The sequence below is a fragment of the Sardina pilchardus genome, chromosome 17 (assembly GCF_963854185.1).
Source record: "Sardina pilchardus chromosome 17, fSarPil1.1, whole genome shotgun sequence".
Taxonomy (NCBI): domain Eukaryota; kingdom Metazoa; phylum Chordata; class Actinopteri; order Clupeiformes; family Clupeidae; genus Sardina; species Sardina pilchardus.
The window spans coordinates 9,424,884-9,444,883 of NC_085010.1; the positions used below are offsets into that span (position 1 = coordinate 9,424,884).

A 20,000-nucleotide genomic window follows, 5' to 3' on the forward strand; every position below is an offset into this window, starting at 1 on the left:
TCTCCGATCGTGGTCAAGTTCGCCGACACCCAGAAGGACAAGGAGCAGCGGCGGCTCCAGCAGCAGCTGGCCCAGCAGATGCAGCAGCTTAACTCCGCCTCCGCCTGGGGCAGCCTGACGGGATTGGGCGGCCTCACCCCGCAGTATCTGGCAGTAAGGGGACACGCCCACCACTCGGCCACGCCCACCCAGCCCAGCGCAGCCAACGCAGCGGCAGCCGCAGTCAGTCCAAGCCCCACCCCTCCAATAAACCCCACCCACCTGCTCCTTAACCCCACCCCCTCCTCCAACTCCACCAGCTCCCTCTCGCCCCTTCCTCTCTTCCTTTATTTCTTTCTTTCTTTCTTCCTCTCTTTTTTTCTTTTTTTTCTCTCTCTCCCTTAGAAACTCTCTCTATTCCTCTCTTTAGTTTGGCCCTCTCTCACTCTCATTATTTCTCTCTCTAAATTTTTAATTCGGCTAATTAACTTTATAATGAATTTTCATTAATTATTTTTATCTACCTATCTGTCTATCTCAGCTCTCCATCTCTCCTAACTATTAATCCTAGAATCCTTTTCTCTCACTTTTGCTCTCTCTCTCTCTCTCTCTCTCTCTCTCTCTCTCTCTCTCTCTCTCTCTCTCCCTCCCTCCCTCCCAGCCCACCTTGTCCTCCTCCTCCTCCTCTCCGTCCATCACATTGGTCATTAAGTGCAGACCTGTCAGAGACACCTACGCTCCTGCCGGGTTCTTTAATGTGTTCTAATGAGAGGGCCCGGTTCTGACGTTCTCTCGCTGGGCTTTGCACTGGCGCCCGTCATGATCATCATCATCATCGCTGCCCGTAGCTAGCGGCTAACTCTCTTAGGAGCCTCCGTTCCTCTCTCTCTGTCTCGAGACCTCTCCAGTGAGGTCTTTGTCTCGGTGGCCTGTTGTTATTTGTTGTGAGCAGGTCATTAAAAGCTGAGACTCTTGAAGTAACTTAGATTAAATCTTGACATTGATAGGTTCGGAGCATATCTGAGTGTGTGAGTGTGTGTGCGTGTGTGTGTGTGTGTGTGTGTGTGTGTGTGTGTGTGTGAGAGAGAGAGAGAGAGAGAGAGAGAGAGAGAGAGAGAGAGAGAGAGAGAGAGACTGTGTGTGTGAGAGAGAGAGAGAGAGAGAGAGAGGAGAGAGAGACTGTGTGTGTGTGTGTGTGTGTGTGCATGGGTGGATGTCCACCTGTGATGTAGCCTACATCTACTGCAAGATGAGTTTCCCAGCTGTTTGGCCTTGCAGGTTCATTCCAAGCCTGGGCCAGACTGGTCTCTGTTCAGACACACCAGACATCACCCTCCCCAAACCAGCCCTGTGGCGTCAGTGCACAGCTTTGTGCTGGGAGCTGCAGAATGGCCGATTACATGACTAATATTCAACGTCTTCACTGATACATGAGAGAGTATGTAGGAAGGCAAGGCACTGTGTGGGTGGCACTGGCTGGTATGACACGACAGGAAATGGCCTCTGCCGCACACAGTGCTAACTTCCTGCAGCGCCCGGGCTGTTTGCGTATGGTTGCCATGGTTGCACTTCCTGTCCAATGTGACCCCCCTCACTTCTCCCTTATCTCTCATTATCCAGTAGAGCTAGCCTGACGGTAGTCACAGATACCCTCCCCCTCAACCCACTGTCAAAAGTAACATTTTTAACATAAATGTTAGCGTGTTTTCCCTTTAGCTGCTAGTTAGCCTGTTAGCTAGTTAGCCTATTAGCTTGCGTGGCTAGGTTAGCTGCTAGCAGGTTAGCCTGTACGGTTAGTCTGGCGGTCTGACCGATAAGTTCCTCTTCTTTCTCTACTCTGGAGCTGTCTACTAGCCTGATAGACGTAAACTATTGTGCGGATTTTGGGCAAATCTGTATCAAGAGTCTGCTGCTAGATGGGTAGCTGCATTTCAAACTCTTTTAGGGCTTGATGTTGACTCTAGAACACAATGACACCTGATTGGCTTTTGTGGCAAATCAAGGCCAGATTCACACCAAGTCCGTGCCGTAGTTTACAGATATCAGTTGTTTCCATAGCACCCATGCCATACCTGAGAGGACAGCACACCTGGTATTCTTATCTGGCTTCTGGCTAAGTTCTCTGAAGACAGAGGCTCACAGTCATGCTTACTTACTTCCTGTCATGACGTCTACAGAAGGTGATTGGGCAGCTGAAAACCATGTGACAGCCTAAATTGATCTTGATTGGCTGTGAGACACGTTAGACATATTGTTTCCTACAGTACCTGTCCAGATGTTTTCAATTAGAGGTCATCCCTTGTTTACACCCTCTATTTACTTGAGCCAAAGCCAGCAGATTTTCTCTCTCTCACACACACACACACACACACACACACACACACACTGTCCTTTAGGTTTGGTTTCATGGTTGTTCATCACGGATTGACTCTCACCTCCATAGCAGTAGATTGGTTTCAGGACTGGATTCAGGCCAGCTCTTGATCCTGCCAAGTTCTACTGCCCACCCCAAACCATCAAACAAGCACACACACACACACACACACAGACACACACACACTTCCTCCACACTGACTGACACACACAAACACACACACCTCCCCCGAGTCGTCAACAGCTCTCCTCACACACACACACTCTCCTCTCGATTTGAAGTAGTCGCTGGGCTGGATTCACGAGGGCTTCAGAGCACACCGAGGCTAAGCTGGAGAGAAGGAGCAAGCAGCTGAGACTAAGCAGACATGGGCCATACTCGGGCCACATTCAAGCCAGATTTGACCCGGATGCATGTCAGATTCAAGCCAGATCTGAGCCAGATTCAAGCCAGATCTCAGTCACATTAGAGCCAGACCACAGGGGTAGGCTACCCTGGCTTCGGAAAGTACAGTAATTTCCCACATTTATAGGCATTGTGTATAAGCCGCAGAACAGTGTTTTATGCAAGTTAAAAGAAACAAAACCTTATTGATACCATACCATTAACCTCATAGCTGAAGAAATTTGGCAAAATCAATGTATAAGCTGCGGCTAATAATCAGGAAATAACGTAAACGACCTGCCATGTATTAATTGCTTTCAACCTGTGCACTTAACACAGGTGATTCAATCAATCAGCTGATCTATGTGGCTAAATAGATGAGTGCCACCGAGAAAAGAGTTGCCTCAGTGGTGGAACAATTGGTTGGAAACTACTCAGTAGTGAACCCAGGGCTTCCCATGTTGGTGCTGATCTGGGACAGTAGCTCAGACCAGATGAACCTGAAGTAGTTCAGGGCAGGGTCAGACCCCTGAAGATGTACAGTACATAGCAACTGAACTGGAGCCAAATCCGATGTGAAGTCGGTTCCAATCTGGTTCTGAAGAGGACTGTGGTTTGGACTCGGCTCTCTCCAGCTGTGCTCCGTGCTCTGAAGCCTTCAGGGAATAGAGCTCTTAAGTTTGTTTTTCGTATTGATGAAAGACATGTGATCTGTCTAACATGTGTCCTTTCTCTCTCTCTCTCTCTCTCTTTCTCTCTCTCTCTCTCCATCTGTCTGTCTGTCTGTCTGTCTGTCTGTCAATGACTTTCTCTCTCTGTTGCCATCTCTATGTGTCAATGTCACTGTTTTCTTCTCTCTCTCTCTTTCCATTCTGTTTTCTTTTGCTCTTTGTTTGACTCTCTCTCTCTCTCTCTCTCTCTCTCTCTCTCTCTCTCTCTCTCTCTCTCTCTCTCTCTCTCTCTCTCTATCTCCCTCCATCACTGTTTAACTCTCAATGTCTCTTGTCCTTGTCCATATCTCTCTCCCTTTCTCTCTCTCTCTCTCTCTCTCTCTCTCTTCTCTATCCCTCTCTCTCTCTCTCTCTCCGTCCGTCTCGTCCTCATCTGCCCTCTCTCCTCCTCAGCTCCTCCAGCAGGCCACATCCTCCAGCAGCTTGGGAGCATTTAGTGGGATCCAGCAGATGGCAGGTGAGTGTGAAACGCATACACACACACACACACACACACACACACACACACACACACACACACACACACACACACACACACACACACTACACTCCTTGGGGTCCCAATGCAACTCTTCCCCCAAATCCCACTGTCCAATTATTATGAGTGTACAAACACAGCAGGATACTACTGCAACAGCACAAACACACAAACACCTGAGGGCAACCACACACACACACACACACACACACACACACACACACACACACACACACACACAAAGCTCAGCACAGCACAGCACTCCCAGACAAACAAGAGGTCAAGCTTGAACACGATCCTTAGGGAAAGTGCCCAGCCCTTAACACCCAACTAGCCAGACTACACTGACAAGCGTCTTTAACCCAGCTGAGAGTGTATGCATCTGTCTCACTGTGTCTTTGTCTTTTTTCTTCCCTTGTTTGCTTTCTCTCGCTCTCACACTCACACACATACACACACACACACACGTGTGCGCGCGCGTGTGCGTGCACAACGTACAAACCCGCACGCACAGACACGCGCACACACACACACACACACACATACACACACACACACGCATGCACTTTTTGGCAGTACAAAGGCTTAAATGCAGATTTTGAACCACCTGAAAAGCCAAGATCAGATAAACAAGCACATAAAGAGCTTTTGAATGACCTTGCATGAAGTGCAGTAGATCTTGCGATGTCCTTAAAAGTAATGGAACACGCTGTAATTGCCCATTACTCCCCGATGTCATGGTCGAGAGTGTTTCAAGTCGGCTTGCGCATCTAGCGTGCACTGTAGCACGGTTTGATGTATCGCTCATTCAAGGCCCTTCTGAGTTATTTTGCATATCCGCTATCAGGCAGGTGAACGTTAAGAGTCTACATTAGTTTATTGAGTTGAGTTGAGCTGAACTGAAAAGAAAGCCTTTATTGGTGTTGTACTTTACAATACAGCGGAATTCACTACACCTACTCCTGCTATTCATTACTTTGCTACTCCACTGGGTGCATATAGTGAACACAATAAATAGTCCTTACAGGACTTATGAAGCAGAATCAAAACTGTAAGGAGCAATAATCAGATAAGTGCAAGTATCTCAGTGCAGGAGGTGGCAGTGAGTGACTGGGTTTGTCTAACTACATTTGTTTATGGAAACTACCCGTATTGCATTTGGGAAGAAGCCATGTTTAAATCTGGTGGTGCTGGTAGGCCTACAGTATACCGCCTACCAGAGGGTAACAGTTGAAACAGGTGGTGGCCAGGATGAGTATTGGCCTTGATGGTGTTCTTGGCTCTTGAGAGAGTGCAGCTGAGTGCAGTATCTGACGGGGAAGGGATTATGGTTAGAGTTTTTTTTTTCTTCTGCAATCTTTATCGTTCTCAGCAGAACCTTTTTGTCTGTAGCGGAACACACAGCACAGCACACAGAGGATGCTCTCAATGGTGGATCTGTAGAAGGACACGAGCAGCTTCACATTCACGTTGTTTCTCCCTGAATGTCCTCAGGAAGTGAAGGCGATGCTGTGCTTTTTTTGACAACTGCTGTGGTGCTGGTTGACCATGACAAACAGTCCGTGAGAATTTGAATGAATGAACTCTCCACACACTCACCGTTCTTGAAGAGAGGTTGTGGGTGTTATGTTATGTTTTCCTAAAGTCTATTATGAGTTGATTTGTTTTCGTGGTGGTTAGGATGAGGTTATTGGCAGAGCAGCACTCAGACAGATTCTTCACTTCCTGTCTGTAGGCGGACTCGTCCCCGCCCGTTAGAAGTCCTGCCACAGTAGTGTCATCTTAGGATATGGTTAATCACAACACCACAAAGGTCACTGTCATTTATGGGGGTGTTGGTAATTACTGGCTTTAGATAGCATTAATGAATGAACAGCCAGACAACAAGATGTGTATTACATGAAAAATGTTGCCATTAGTGATATTAGGCCAAGGACAACGGAAGTATGGGGAATTAACTGAGATGTTGTCAAGACTACACCGTTGCATGTAGTTTTGAGCTGCTTAATTTGGTCGTTTTGTCAACGTTTGGCTCCGTTAGCCTTGGAGACGGTGATAGAATTTAACTGGCTTGAAGGTTACAGTATGTAGCAGAGCAGGATGATTGATTTTTTAAATAATAATATGTGCTAGGCAGGACACAAAACTATGCATTCAGTTGGAGGTTCAGCACGGTACATCTTTGAATGACCCTGGGAAGTTGTGTCAGACCTTGCCTGAATAGTGCACATTTATGTGTGTGATTAGCCTTTTATTGCATGAGTGAACTGAACATACAGTATAGCCCACGTGTTGGTTGGAGTACTGTCAAATGTCTGGCTGATTTGCCTGATCATGTTCAGAGAGAGGTTCACTAGCTTTTTGCTCCTGGATTTTCTGTTAGCGGTTTGCCATGAAAAGTTGTGCAATGTGGACATGACAAATACTCTATGTAAAAATGCAAGCGTGTGTGTGTGTGTGTGTGTGTGTGTGTGTGTGTGTGTGTGCGTGTGTGTGTCGGGGGAGCGCGCACGGGGGGGGGGGGGTATGTATGTGTGTGTGTGTGTGTGTGTGTGTGTGTGTGTGTGAGGTGAGTCTACCTTCTTTGTAAAGACAAGTCTGCTTTTCATTATCTTCTGGTCTTATTGGTGTAGACAGACATGCATTTAAGGCAGGTGTCAACAGATAGACAGGCCGAGCTACACACAGACAAGCAGACAGACAGGTAGCCAGATGGAGTGGGACAGGCAGACAGACAGGCTGATAGACGCAGACAGACAGGAACAGACAGACAGACCAGCTTCTCGCTCCTATCCTCCATCTTAGAGAGAATCAGACAGCAGCGCAGATGGATTGTGCTGCTTTAATGGCAGACGCAAGGATGAAGAGCTGAACGTAGAGCTGATCACGTCTGGTTCAGTTGTGGCCCAGGTCTGGCCCGTATCATGCGTGTCTGTCTACATTCCAAACCCAGATTATAGCCCAGGGATACACAAAACAGAACACACAGAACTACAGCATAACACAATTGAATAGAACATAGAACACAGAAAAGCGCAGCGGAACCAGAGACATATAGATAGACCTTTTCCTCTCCTCTCCTCTCCTCCTCTCTTCTTCTCTATTCTTCTACTCTCTCTCTCTCCTCCACTTCCTCTCGTCTTTTCCCTTCAGTTCTCTTCAATTCTCGCTCTCTCCTTCTCTCCCTCTCTGTCTCTCCTTCTCTTCTCTCTCTCTCTCTCTGTTTCTGTCTCTGTCTCTATCTCTCTGTGCTTCTTTGAGCAGCTCAGTGGATGTGTCAGTGTTAAATTGCTTCCTGTTTATCAGGCTGTCAGTGAGCGTGTCAGAGGTGGACGTTTATAAATAGCGTGTGACCAAAAATAATTACTCGCCCTGACAACATGGCAAAATAATAATAAAAAAAAAACAAATAATTATGTTTTATAATGGGAAATGAATTAACATGAAAATAAAGACCTTGACAATGAGCAGGTCTTTGAAAAGAATGGCATCACGCGCCCACACGTGTCGTTTCTGTCAAGAGTGGGTTTTTTAACAACTCTGTCTCTACTTCTACAACTCCAGCTCACACTGTTCTGCTGTGTGTGTGTGTGTGTGTGTGTCAAGAGTGTGTTTTTTAACAACTCTGTCTCTACTTCGACAGTTCTCACACTGTTCTTTTTTTAACATCCATCACTCACTAATTATAATCAGAGTTGTGTGTGTGTCAAGGTGTTTTTGTGTGTGTGTGTGTGTGGGTGTGTGTGTGTGTGTGTGTCTCTCTGTGTGTCTGTCTATGTGTGTGTGTGTGTGTGTGTGTGTGTGTGTGTGTGTGTGTGTGTGTGTGTGTGGTTGTGTGGTTGTGTGAAGGTGCATATGAAGGTGTTTCTGTGTGTGTGTGTGTGTGTGTGTTCTTTTTATGGGGTCTGCCGATTGAAGGGAGAAGCCTGGTGCCTTATCGGAGGTTAGGGTTCTATCTGATTGAGTCCCCTTGGGTGGCTTAAAGCACACACACACACACACACACACGCGCACACACGCGCACAAACATACACACACACACACACACACACACACACACACACAGCAAGAGAGGTGGTGCGTCTCACTCCCACTCTTGGGCTGGACTAGCGTTCTTTTCTGTCACACATAGAGTAACACACACACACACACACACACACACACACACACACACACACACACAGTAAGAGAGGTGGTGCGTCTCACTCCTACTCTGCCTGGCTTACTGTGGAGACGGAGAAGCAGAGCTCCACACGCACTACTTTGGCCTCATCCACACACTCAATCTCTCACCCTGTCTTTTTCAATATCTAACGCAGGCACACACACACACACACACACACACACACACACACACACACACACACACACACATACCCACACATGCGCACACAAACACACACACACACACACACACACACACACACACACACACACACACACACACACACACACACACACACTGTGGATTGCCAGACATGCCCAGCACAGGAACCAATGTGTCCAACTTTTCTCGCTGCCATCTCCCAGATCCTCTGTGGCCGTGCATCTGTTGCTGGGCAACGGTGGGTGATTGGCAGCCGACGTGGGCAGCTGACATCTGGTGGCTCTCTTGTGTAGTGTGGGTTAGAAGCTCTGAGGGGGCCAATTATCCACGCCCAACATTCAATTAAAGCAGCTGAGATCCCGCACGGCCGACTCCATCTGTACACACACACACACACACACACACACACAGGCTGCTAATGGCATATGGGACACGTGTGAGTTGGGGGAGTGTGTGTGTGTGTGTGGGGGGGGGGGGGGGGGGGGGGGTTCTGTGTGTGAATGTGTGTCTGTGAGTGTGTGTAATTTTGAGGTTTTGTCTGTGTGCTTGTAGCTCAAAGTCACAAAGCATACATTTTGTCAAGAAAATTTCTGATCACTCGTTAGGCGCTGTTTAAACTACACTCTTGATTATTTGACATTTGACAAACTCACAGACACACTGAAATAATTGAACCTGGCAGACTAAATAAGACAGTGAAATGTAGCGATTTAATCAGGACTTTACCAACAGTCAAGAAAACCAAACCGTGTTGTCGTGTCGTGAGAAAAAGCACAGAATTCATCTCAGAGGATTAAAGGACAGGTTGACTAAAGTCATTAAACATCAGAACAACTGCGGCAGTCGCTCTGCTAAGAGAAAATAGAATCTATTTTGATTTCAGTGTTTACAGATTGGTAACAAAAACTATATGTATTACCCTGTTGGCACACAGTTAAAAAAACAAAAACAACTAGAATGCATTTCCCGGTGGGAAGTGCGAAGTGTGCTTGCTCAGACGCGCCGCGACAGCGCCCGGCAGGAGACGCGACCGCTCGTCCTCAGGTCAAAGCGCCAAAGTTTGGCCAAGACACGAAGCTGCTTCGAGTTTGGCGGCGTTGCCCTCGATTGCCGAATTCTTACACTGACGTGAAGGGTTGCCTAGGTTCATCAGTGGTATGTCCCAGAGCACCTCCAATGTAAAAATGTGGATGTCATCCCAAAGACATAAAGAGATACCGTATGAGACAAAATGCATTTTTGCTAATTGCGACGCCCCCTAGTGGCCAAATTGCACCAAATTTACTGAGGTTACTTTGGATGGTGTCCAAAATCATCCCACCAAATATGGTCTTGACACCTCAAAGCGTTTCCGAAATTTGACCTCACTTCCTGTTTGGAGGCTTCGCCATCGAATTTCATTGGCTGCCATGGGCGAACGCTTTGATGTATGGAAATGAAATGTACATCTCTAAGGTCTGTAGACCTTGTGTTGAATTATGTATGAGTTGTTCACGAGTAGCCAGCATGAAACACGTAACCACTGAAAGAAGGAAGGAGCCTAAGGAACTAGGCATGTTTCTGGAACAAATACGAGTAATGTTAGGAGTATTGCGGGAACATCTGCTGTTTACTCACTGTTGAGTAAGTTGCAATGTGTTATAGCCTCAAATTGATGGTAGAATAAACAGGACGAATCACCTGTTCAAATGGTGTAATAGGATGAAATTTGGTGTTGATATGTCAAAGCAACCAGGCTGTTACTGGTTAACGTTTCTGAATATGAAACCGATTTTGGATTGGTTGCATGTGATAAAAGCTATGCCATTTCCTGTCCAGACAGCATTCATATTCAGAAATACTGTACACCGGCAACAAGGCACACACACACAGACACACACACATACATACACCTCTTTCAAACAAAAGCATCAGTCCGTTACATCTGCCTCTTGTCCACAAACTGCATGTTACTGAGTTGACCCACAACGGCAACAGCAACGAAGACTTTCACACAAACACACACACACAACACCCCCTCAAACCCAAATATCTGTGTGTTACGTCTGCCTCTTGTCCACAAACTGCATGTTGCAAAGTTCACCTACATCTACCCACAATTCTTTGATTTATAAATAATCCCTGCATTAAAAAACTGCAATGTGTCAAATCTTAATATATTTATATATATATATATATGTATACTGTATGGGCAATTCCATGCAAAACTGTCAAGTCCATAACCCCACACAGCGTCAAACTATGATGTGGATGATGATTTCTTAAAAGTTTACCATTTCGCTCTTCTTGTTTGTACAACATATTCAATGATATTGTTAACTTAATCATTTGCATTATACAAATGTAACCTATTTTTCCACCCGTATGTCTCAACATATACTGGAGTCACATTCATAAACATAAACAGGATCCTAGGTTCTCAATTTGCTGGACTCACAGTCTACCATAAAGTTAAAGAATAGTAATAACAGAAGAAAAGGTAAGAAGATGTTGATAGCGTGATTAACTGTGGTGCCTCCACTAGGGCTGGGACAACGCATCGACTTAACCGATTAGTTCGACGCAAAAAATACGTCGGTTCAAAATATGCGAATCGACACGTCGTCAAAATCAAAACAAGGTTGGCGGCAACGTGAGTGACTCCTCAGAATTTCAAAAGTGCAAGGCACTGCAGCACGCACTCGTTCCTCTACTGCGTTTCTCTAACTATGGGCCGCGGACGGAGCTGCACCGGTCCGCAATGTAGAGAGACTGCTGGTCTGTGAGGCGTGCAGTGAAATTAGGCTCAGTGCTTCACCTGATAATTTGCTGCGCAATTGATGAAGCAAACGCGGCCCGACAGAAAAAGAAAACAAAAGTTTCAGCAATCAGGAAGAAATACTTGCTAATTCGATGTGAATAAACATACAGCAACACAATGAAGTGTTGGTATGAGCGTTCATTGAATGCATGCATGTGCGTGTTTGCGCGACAGAAACTGAAACTAATCGATAACGTTGGTGGCAAGTTCTGTTCAACCTGCTGTTTAATTATTTAACGACATTTAATAGAACAACGTGGATTCTTGATACAGAGCAGAGTATAGTTCAGTCAAATTTGAGTATGGTCAAAAGATTGCAGCCTTAGTCTTCATCTAAAAATCTCCAGATCAGTGATTTACGCCTATCTAAAAGTTTCAGCAATCAGGAAGAAATACTTGCTAATTCGATGTGAATAAACATACAGCAACACAATGAAGTGTTGGTATGAGCGTTCATTGAATGCATGCATGTGCGTGTTTGCGCGACAGAAACTGAAACTAATCGATAACGTTGGTGGCAAGTTCTGTTCAACCTGCTGTTTAATTATTTAACGACATTTAATAGAACAACGTGGATTCTTGATACAGAGCAGAGTATAGTTCAGTCAAATTTGAGTATGGTCAAAAGATTGTAGCCTTAGTCTTTCATCTAAAAATCTCCAGATCAGTGATTTACGCCTATCTGCTCGGCCGTAATACATAGACTAAAGTTGGTATACGTGTTTCCTGAATCCTTACATTCAGAGATTCAAATGGAATTTCATTAAAAAGCATATCAATTTCGTCTCCATTTGCCTACCAGAGTTTGATGCTTGCATGAGGGAAACATCCCAAAACAATAGCACCCATATTATTGCTGTTGTTTTCAGAAGTAGGCTACTGTAGGCTATTTATCATGCAACCATGCAAAAGCTATTGTAATCTTACATTACTAAAGCAGGTCTGATTTTTTCACAAACTTTTTGTGAACAATATTAGCATTTAAAACATTGACTGCTTTGAAGTGAAAGTACACTTAATACAGCATAATAATAATAATTATAATAATAATCATCATAATGATGATTTGATGGGGGTATACAGTATGTGTATGGGCCCTATGGCTCCAAAGTCCCAAAGACTTAAAATAAGCCTACTTAACTTGTCATTTTATTGATGACAGTTGGGATCTTGTCCCCTTCAATTTGACAGCACTCCCAGTGTTTTCAAGGCTTCAAGGTTTTATTGAATGCTACCTCTGACTTAGAATGCATTACTTTGCACTTGCATAGTCTTTCATTTTGGAATTTTAAGAGCAATAAACATACATTGCAATGTTTTATTTCATTCAGATATGTAAATCAACATGTATATATTGCAATTAGTCAATTAGTGGGGAGATAATCGATAATCGAATCGAATCGAAATCGAATCGAACTGAAAAAATGAATCGTTAGATTAATCGATGCATCGAAAAAATAATCGCTAGATTAATCGTTTAAAAAATAATCGTTTATCCCAGCCCTAGCCTCCACTGAAGAATGTCTTTACCACTGCCCTGGTGGAAATATGTAAATCCTCAGGAATGTCAAGTGACTACAGTTACTTCTACCTGCTTTGATATAGCTTATCCTAAATGAAATACTATGCATAATGCAACAATCACAAAACATTTATTGTATCCTTTGTTTTTAACTCTTAGAATTCAGTTCAGTATGACATAATAAAATGAAAGTACAAAAATAGTTTTTAAACCCCTTTTTAAAAGTTCAACCTATCACTTTCAATGAAATCTCAATTAAGGATTACGTAGTTCTAAATAGTAACTGTGTGGTAATAATTCACCTATACCACCCATAGCCTAAATTAATTAAATGTTTACCATGAACAATAGTTAAATGAAACACACAGTAATACTTTCTATAACACTTTGTGTTGGATGTAATTAATTGGACCTAGAATTGTTAACTGCTATAAGTGGGCCAAACTTCCCAGTTTAAAGGAGAATTCCGGTGTGAAATTGAGCTTAACTGTACCGAAACATGTTAAGGTGTACTCACACGTGTTTTAGACGCACTTTCACTCACCCCCAGCATTCCGAACTCCTCCGTTTTCAGCCTAGCTTACAGTAGGCTTGAATCTATTAGATTGGGCATTACGTAGCCTATGCAGCTAAATCGCTATTTTTAAACCATTAAAAAGGTTCCAAGTAACTCCACACTGCATTGGTTGACTTCTGAGGGTCCTGACATTTAAAACGAGATACTTAGAACTTTGGAAGTGCACAGGAAGTTTATTAAAAAAGACTGTTTATTCAAGCAGTACCTTCATAGAATCTCTCCGCTGGGCGCCATCTTGTGGTGAAGTCGCGATAAGTCGACTGACGAGCACAAACGAACAGGAAAGACAGGGGGACATATTGCAAACATTTTGAGCTTTGTTACTCATCATGCTCATGTAGACAGTATAACTATATATTTCCTATGGAATTACTTTAGCAATATGTTCCCCTGTCCTTCCTGTTCGTTCGTGCTCGTCAGTCGGCTTATCGCGACTTGATTCCAAGATGGCGCCCAGCGGAGAGATTCTATGAAGGCACTGCTTGTAAACAGTCTTTTTTAAATAAACTTCCTGTGCATTTCCAAAGTTCTCAGTATCTCGTTTTAAATGTCAGGACCCTCAGAAGTCTACCAATGCAGTGTGGATTTACTTGGAACCTTTTTAATGGTTTAAAAATAGCGATTTAGCTGCATAGGCTACGTAATGCCCAATCTAATAGATTCAAGCCTACTGTAAGCTAGGCTGAAAACGGAGGAGTTCAGAATGCTGGGGGTGAGTGAAAGTGCGTCTAAAACACGTGTGAGTACACCTTAACATGTTTCGGTACAGTTAAGCTCAATTTCACACCGGAATTCTCCTTTAAGTCTCCACACATAAGCTTGAGTCGAAAAACGTAGCTCCCACTTTCCTTAGCTGTAGTGGAATTCTGGGATTTCTCCCTAAAGCGGAAACTATTATTTTTACCTAATTATAATTACTATTATTATTGGGGAGGTTATAGGTTTGCACTGATTCGGGTAGGTAGTGGCAATATACTGGATGGTATATCGGTTAGAATATAGGACGGAGAAGAGATGGGGTTTAACTTTGTATTGTTCCAGCAGAGACATTCAGGATTTCCATACAGAGAAATATGGGTATGGCTATTTATATATATATATATATAGATAGTCTGAAATAAGAAAAAGACAAATACAATTTAGGTTCTAGTCTTACAAATAATATATCTGCAGCATACAGAAATGCATCAACACTAAGCTCATTAAACTGAATTGTAAGCCAGGACACACATACAGCAACGCTAACCCCTTCAAGATAGAAAGGGAACCTTTTTGTTCGTGACTACAGTTATTATGTGGTCAATTACGCCATCTAGCGCCGTAAAATGGTACGGTGTAATAGCGTTAAAAACTTCCATTTGAAAATGCAACATCCTTACAACAGTATAACGCTAAACGGTAGATTCCTAAGCGAAACACATGAAGTATTATAATTTCAAAGAACACTTACACTATATTACTTCATGGAAATTATGTCAAGAGCAAGTTTAACTATATTAGCAAACCTCTTGCATACCAGTGTGAATTAAATACAAACTTACTTTTCATCAATGACTCGCAACTCTGAATGTCAAAGACTGGATTACTCAGGATAACTGCAGGAATTGTCAAAAGGTAAATTAATTATCTCTGTTTAAGTGCACAACGAACTTGCACGTCTCTGCAGGTACTAACAAAAATAAGAAACTTAACAGGAAGGCACGCGAGTTTACCACATGAAATATCGCAACAAATGCTAAATCACAGCGAACACACAAATGTCCCGTCCTTTTCTACATAATCACTCAAACTATAATGAATTCTACATGCTAATACAGATGTAAACTTGTGCACATTCAAAGGATACACAACGAATACAAAAGCAGTAGCCTAGCCTACATATAAAAATGCAAAGCGAAAGTAAACAATAGGCCTAATCTCCATTACATCTTCTTAAGACGTTAAACAACATGTTTCAGGCACGTTACAACATGCTGAACAGTAAATATTGTAGACTACTGGCCTCACTAATTCGAGCTAGCTCAGCTATCCAGCAAGTTTACAATCACTAGGCAAGGACGAACAAAGAATGCAGGAAATCTTCACTTTTTTCTCCTTTCCTTCATTTATGCTGTAAAACTGTCAATACAAAAATAAACTATTTTCATTTGTCTTGTCTAGCCACGCATATAGCGAATTGCCGCCATATCAAAAAACAAAGAAATCTTTCTCACATATCTTATTTTCTGTACTTATGTCTAAACACATATTTCACTAGAACAATGTATACTTACAGGCATTGCCTTCGTATGGGTAAGAAATAACTATAGCAGGTGAAAAACATAAATTGTCCGGAGACAGCAACCAGTGTGAATCATCTCAGTGACTTCTCTCGTTTTAACGCTAAGCAGGAAGTATTTACTAGCCTACTTTCACTCCAAAGTAGATTCTGATAAGGCCAGTAGATGGCGCTCTAACATAACAAATGACTGGTAAATACTGAGTGCAATAACATAAACGAAATCTTGGTCGGCTCAGACCGTGACAATATTATTGACTAAACAATAAACATGTTGGAATGAGGTGTCAAACTCACTTTATGGTCAATTATCATCACACGCACGCCAAAGATAGCACAATGTCTCTCTCGCTCAGAAAGTGCACGGACATAATGACTGGTGCATACGTGCAGGAGCGGTCTTTATTACAGGAAGTTACCCAGAATGCTCCGGTCAATTATGGTAAATAACAAGAAATAAAATCGAATTACTCTCAAAACATCACAAATATATCAAACGATATCCTGTAATCATTACAATCTCTTAAATAGCAATTCATTACGAAGAGAAACTATTACAAATTGTCAAAAACGAAACACCGTCACAGTGAAAAGTCGTGTGATTGCAACCTTATATACCACCTGGACACTGAATATTACTAACAACGATTAAGTCCGTACTTGCCTCTCGAGGCCATGGCGTCGTTAAGATATACTCAGTTTCGGGATGAGACAACGCTGCCGACAACCCAAATCGCTCCATTGCGGACAATCTCAGACAGGTCCGACAAAGATATCGGCGCAATGATACCATACAACTACGCTGTCATCAAACTAAGGAGATGATGGATCCCGTCCCAGTAACTTTTGCAAGAATTGGCATACTTTGATTTTTTTTAAAAAAATATCAACATTGTATCTTAAATCACCCTGGAATGTCCTTTTGACATTACTTAAGCAATTTAAGATGAGCTATTCTGCTTAATAGTATACATTCGTCAACACACACGTTTTTGCTAATTATAGAGCCATCGACAGTCCGAATAACACCAAATTTATTGAGGGTGCTTTGGATGGGGTCTCAAGTCATCCCACCAAATATGGCTTTCAGACGTCACAGTATTTCCAAGATAGGCACACTTCCTGTTTGGCGGCTTCGCTCGCTGAATTTAATTGGTTATCACAGGCGAACGCTTGGACGTATGAAGGCGAAATCAAAGCGGTTGATTCGCCTTGGTCTGTAGATCACGCGTGCCAAGTTTCATGACGATCGGAGGAACTATGCGGCCAGAGTCGCTTTACTTTGACTTTGGACAAAATTCAAAATGGTGGAAAATCCATCATGGCGGAAAATTACATCACATGGTGCGTTGGAATCAGCTGAGTCAGAGGATTCCAATGGTATAAGTTTTATCAAAATCGGCCATACGGATCAAACGTTACAGGCATTAACGTGTTTTCCAACTTTGACCAGTTGGTGGCGCTAGGGCGTGAGAGTGGCGAGCATGAAACCTGGTGGTGTCAATCAGGGTAGTCTCCTCTATCAGCGTACCAAATTTCATGACTTTATGTCTTACGGTTTGGGCTACAGGTGGAAAAATGTGTGGGCATCAGCGCTCAAAAGTCGCTTTTCCATTCATTCCTATGGGAAAAAATCGACCGGAAAAACTGGAATAACTGGAGAACGACAAGGCGTATCAAAAAGCTGTATACAAGCCACCATCCTCCCATCAGGACGCACGCGTGAGAGGTGGAACGGCGTCTCTAGCTCCAAATCCCTAGGACAAGACAGGGAGACAAAAGTTGGCGTTAAGATATATGATAATAATAATAGGAAGAACAATAGTGTGCTGCTTTCAGCAAGCACACTAACAAGCAGTTAAATAAGTAAAGCTCCGTGCGTTTGCGGGCTAAAAGCAGGCGCTAGCCCCGAGGCGGTGACGTCTGTGCTGTCTGCGGTTGGCTAATGGCCGGTCTCCTCTCGCTAATGGAGCTCTATGCAGATCGCAGCTCTTAGTCTGCGCGGCCCACACACCGGCACAGAGTGTACCGGCACTGCTGTCGCGGGCGCGGCGGGAGTTAGCCACCGCGCGCTAACCTCGGTGCTCAAGTTCCGCCAGCCAGCGGTGATTAAGTGCCATTAGATGCGACATGACGTGTGTGTGTGGTGTGTGTGTGAGTGTGTGTGTGTTCTTGTGTGTGCTTTTGTACGTGTATGTGTCCGTATGTGATTGTGTGTGTGTGTGTGTGTGTGTGTGTGTGTGTGTGTGTGTTTGTGTGTGCACAAGCTTGTGTGTCTCTGTGTGTGTGTGTGTGTGTGTGTGACGAGGTCAGTGTGAAAGAGGCTCTCGAGCGCTGAATCACCCTTGTTAGCGCTAGCGACTTTAGCGCCGGGAACAAAGCGTCAGCCACACAAGTGCCTCTCTGCAGCAGAAGCCACAGACGGCGGAGTGCAAAGTTAACACAACGGCAAAAAACACTCCGCTCTTCACCGCCCGCCGTTGTTTGTGTTTACCGCGGACCTTGTTGTCACCTGTTTGCCAAGTGTGTGTGTGTGTGTTTGTGTGTGTGTGTGTGTGTGTGTGTTTGGCAAGTGTTTTGTGTCCTTGATCTGTTGTGTCGTACTCCACGTCACTTCAAAGTCGGACTGGATGAAAGTGTCTGCAGAACGCACACGTCATGTAGCCTACTTTTTTTTTAGTGGCGACAGGAACAAAAATAGAACAAACTCAACTTGAAAAGGCTTGTGTTATTTAGCATATGGAGTAATTGTGTTCTCTTCTGTCCATAAGATGGTCAGTTCTTTTTTGTCTGATTTTTGTCAGATCTGTGATTTGATCTGCCAGTATTCAGAGAACAGACTTTATGTTTTGAAAAAAAGAAAAGACAAACGTGTTATTGCTCCTTGATATGGCCCTGGCAGAGAAGAAAGGATTTGATCCTATTTTATCTTTTAGAAACTTTGAGCTATTTAAGTTTAACTGTGTCAAGTTTGCAAGAGGTGTGTGTGTGTGTGTGTGTGTGTGTGTGTGTGTGTGTGTGTGTGTGTGTGTGTGTGTGTGTGTTTCTTACATTCTGAAGTATTAATATCTAGGTCGCATGCCCCTATTTTTCTTTCAGGCTGGTTTCAGCCCTAGTCTCAGAGATGTGTGTGTGTTTGTGTGTGTGTGTGTGTGTCTTTATCAGTATGTTTGTGTGTGTTCCTGCTCCCTCGAGGACACGGTCACAATAGGTCTTGTGTGTCAAAGACATGGTCAGCATTTCAATAGCATGAATCATGTTAAGTCGTTCCCCAAGCTCAGTGGACGCTGGATGAAGACATGAAATGATCACCAGTCACGTTCATCAGTGATGATTGTACTATTGTTGATATTTATTACCCTTTGAATATGTACTTAGCAACGCATGACTTTGCTTGTCGTCTGTCACAGAAGTGAGAAACAGGAGACAGCATCACTTTAGTCTGAACATACAGTAATGTCCTGCATATAAGCCGCATTGTGTATAAGCCGCAGCCGCAGGCCCCCCTGTTTTAACCTCATGGCTGAAGAAATTTTGCAAAATCAATGTATAAGCCACGGCTAATATATGGGAAATTACGGTATGTGTACAGTGCACCTTGGTAAACTATGGTGTAACTGAAAATTACGGGACCCAAAACTCTTGTGACGTCACAGAACACAGCATCATCATTTGGTGGTGTCTTAGTTCTCTGCTAGTTTATCAGCCGGGAAAGAGTGTGTTGTGGTTGTGATGAATTGAATTGATAACACTCTCTTTTAAACTTTGGTGTCTGCCTGACCCCTAGAATAGCCTTTTGTTGAGCGTGTGTAGTGTGAGGTTGACTTTTCGTTTGGCTCAGTTTACAGTTTGTTTTTACTCATGGTGTACCTTTGATGTTATATTTTTTCTTTGCAGTTTTGTTAGTACAGTACCAAGATGGTGTGACATTAGCAAGTTGTTGCTATTTTGCAAGTGACCTGTTCAACATGAAAGACAGGTGTTAGCAACTTACTGGTAACCTGATAAACATTTGTTTAGCATTCAGCACCATAGCTCACATTTCGTAGCATCCTGACAGACTTTCTGCAAGCTAACATTTTAGAAATATTTGACCTTTCTGTTATCCACCTTATTCGACATGGAGCACCCTATAGCCTAGCAGCATGTCAGTGGTGTGACGGTGTGACACTGCTCACTGCGAGTTACCGTGTAGACATTTCTTATCATCTGCTAGCTACCGTTGAGACATTTGTCAGTACCCTGTTACAACTACTAGGCTATTTAGACATTTTTTTAGCGCCCAGCTAGCCAATAGCATCAAGTTAGCGGTGTGACGCTGCTTATTGCGAATTACCATGTAGACATTTGTTATCATCCTGTTAGCTACCGTTAAGGCATTTGTCAGCACTCTGTTACAACTACTAGGCTATTTAGATTTGTTTAGCGCCCAGCTAGCCTACAGCAGCATGTTAGCGGTGTGACTCTGCTCACGCTCTGGCTCCTCTCCGTAGGTATGAACGCTCTGCAGTTGCAGAACCTAGCCACGTTAGCTGCCGCGGCCGCCGCCG

The 20,000-nt window shown here is 43.7% G+C and overlaps 1 protein-coding gene across 8 annotated transcripts in view; it reads left to right on the top strand.

The window, feature by feature from the left end:
* Nucleotides 1–20,000, top strand: part of celf2 (cugbp, Elav-like family member 2) — a 217,480-nt gene that overhangs the window by 177,250 nt on the left and 20,230 nt on the right. For 6 of the 8 annotated variants that reach the window (XM_062518752.1, XM_062518747.1, XM_062518749.1 and 3 more), the window contains 2 exons: nt 1–222; nt 3,862–3,925. The exon at nt 1–222 is cut by the window's left edge and continues 9 nt beyond it. In XM_062518752.1, the coding sequence (XP_062374736.1) occupies nt 1–222; nt 3,862–3,925 (286 nt within the window). The remainder of the gene's footprint in view (nt 223–3,861; nt 3,926–20,000) is intronic. The other 2 variants (XM_062518754.1, XM_062518755.1) reach the window with 1 other exon arrangement.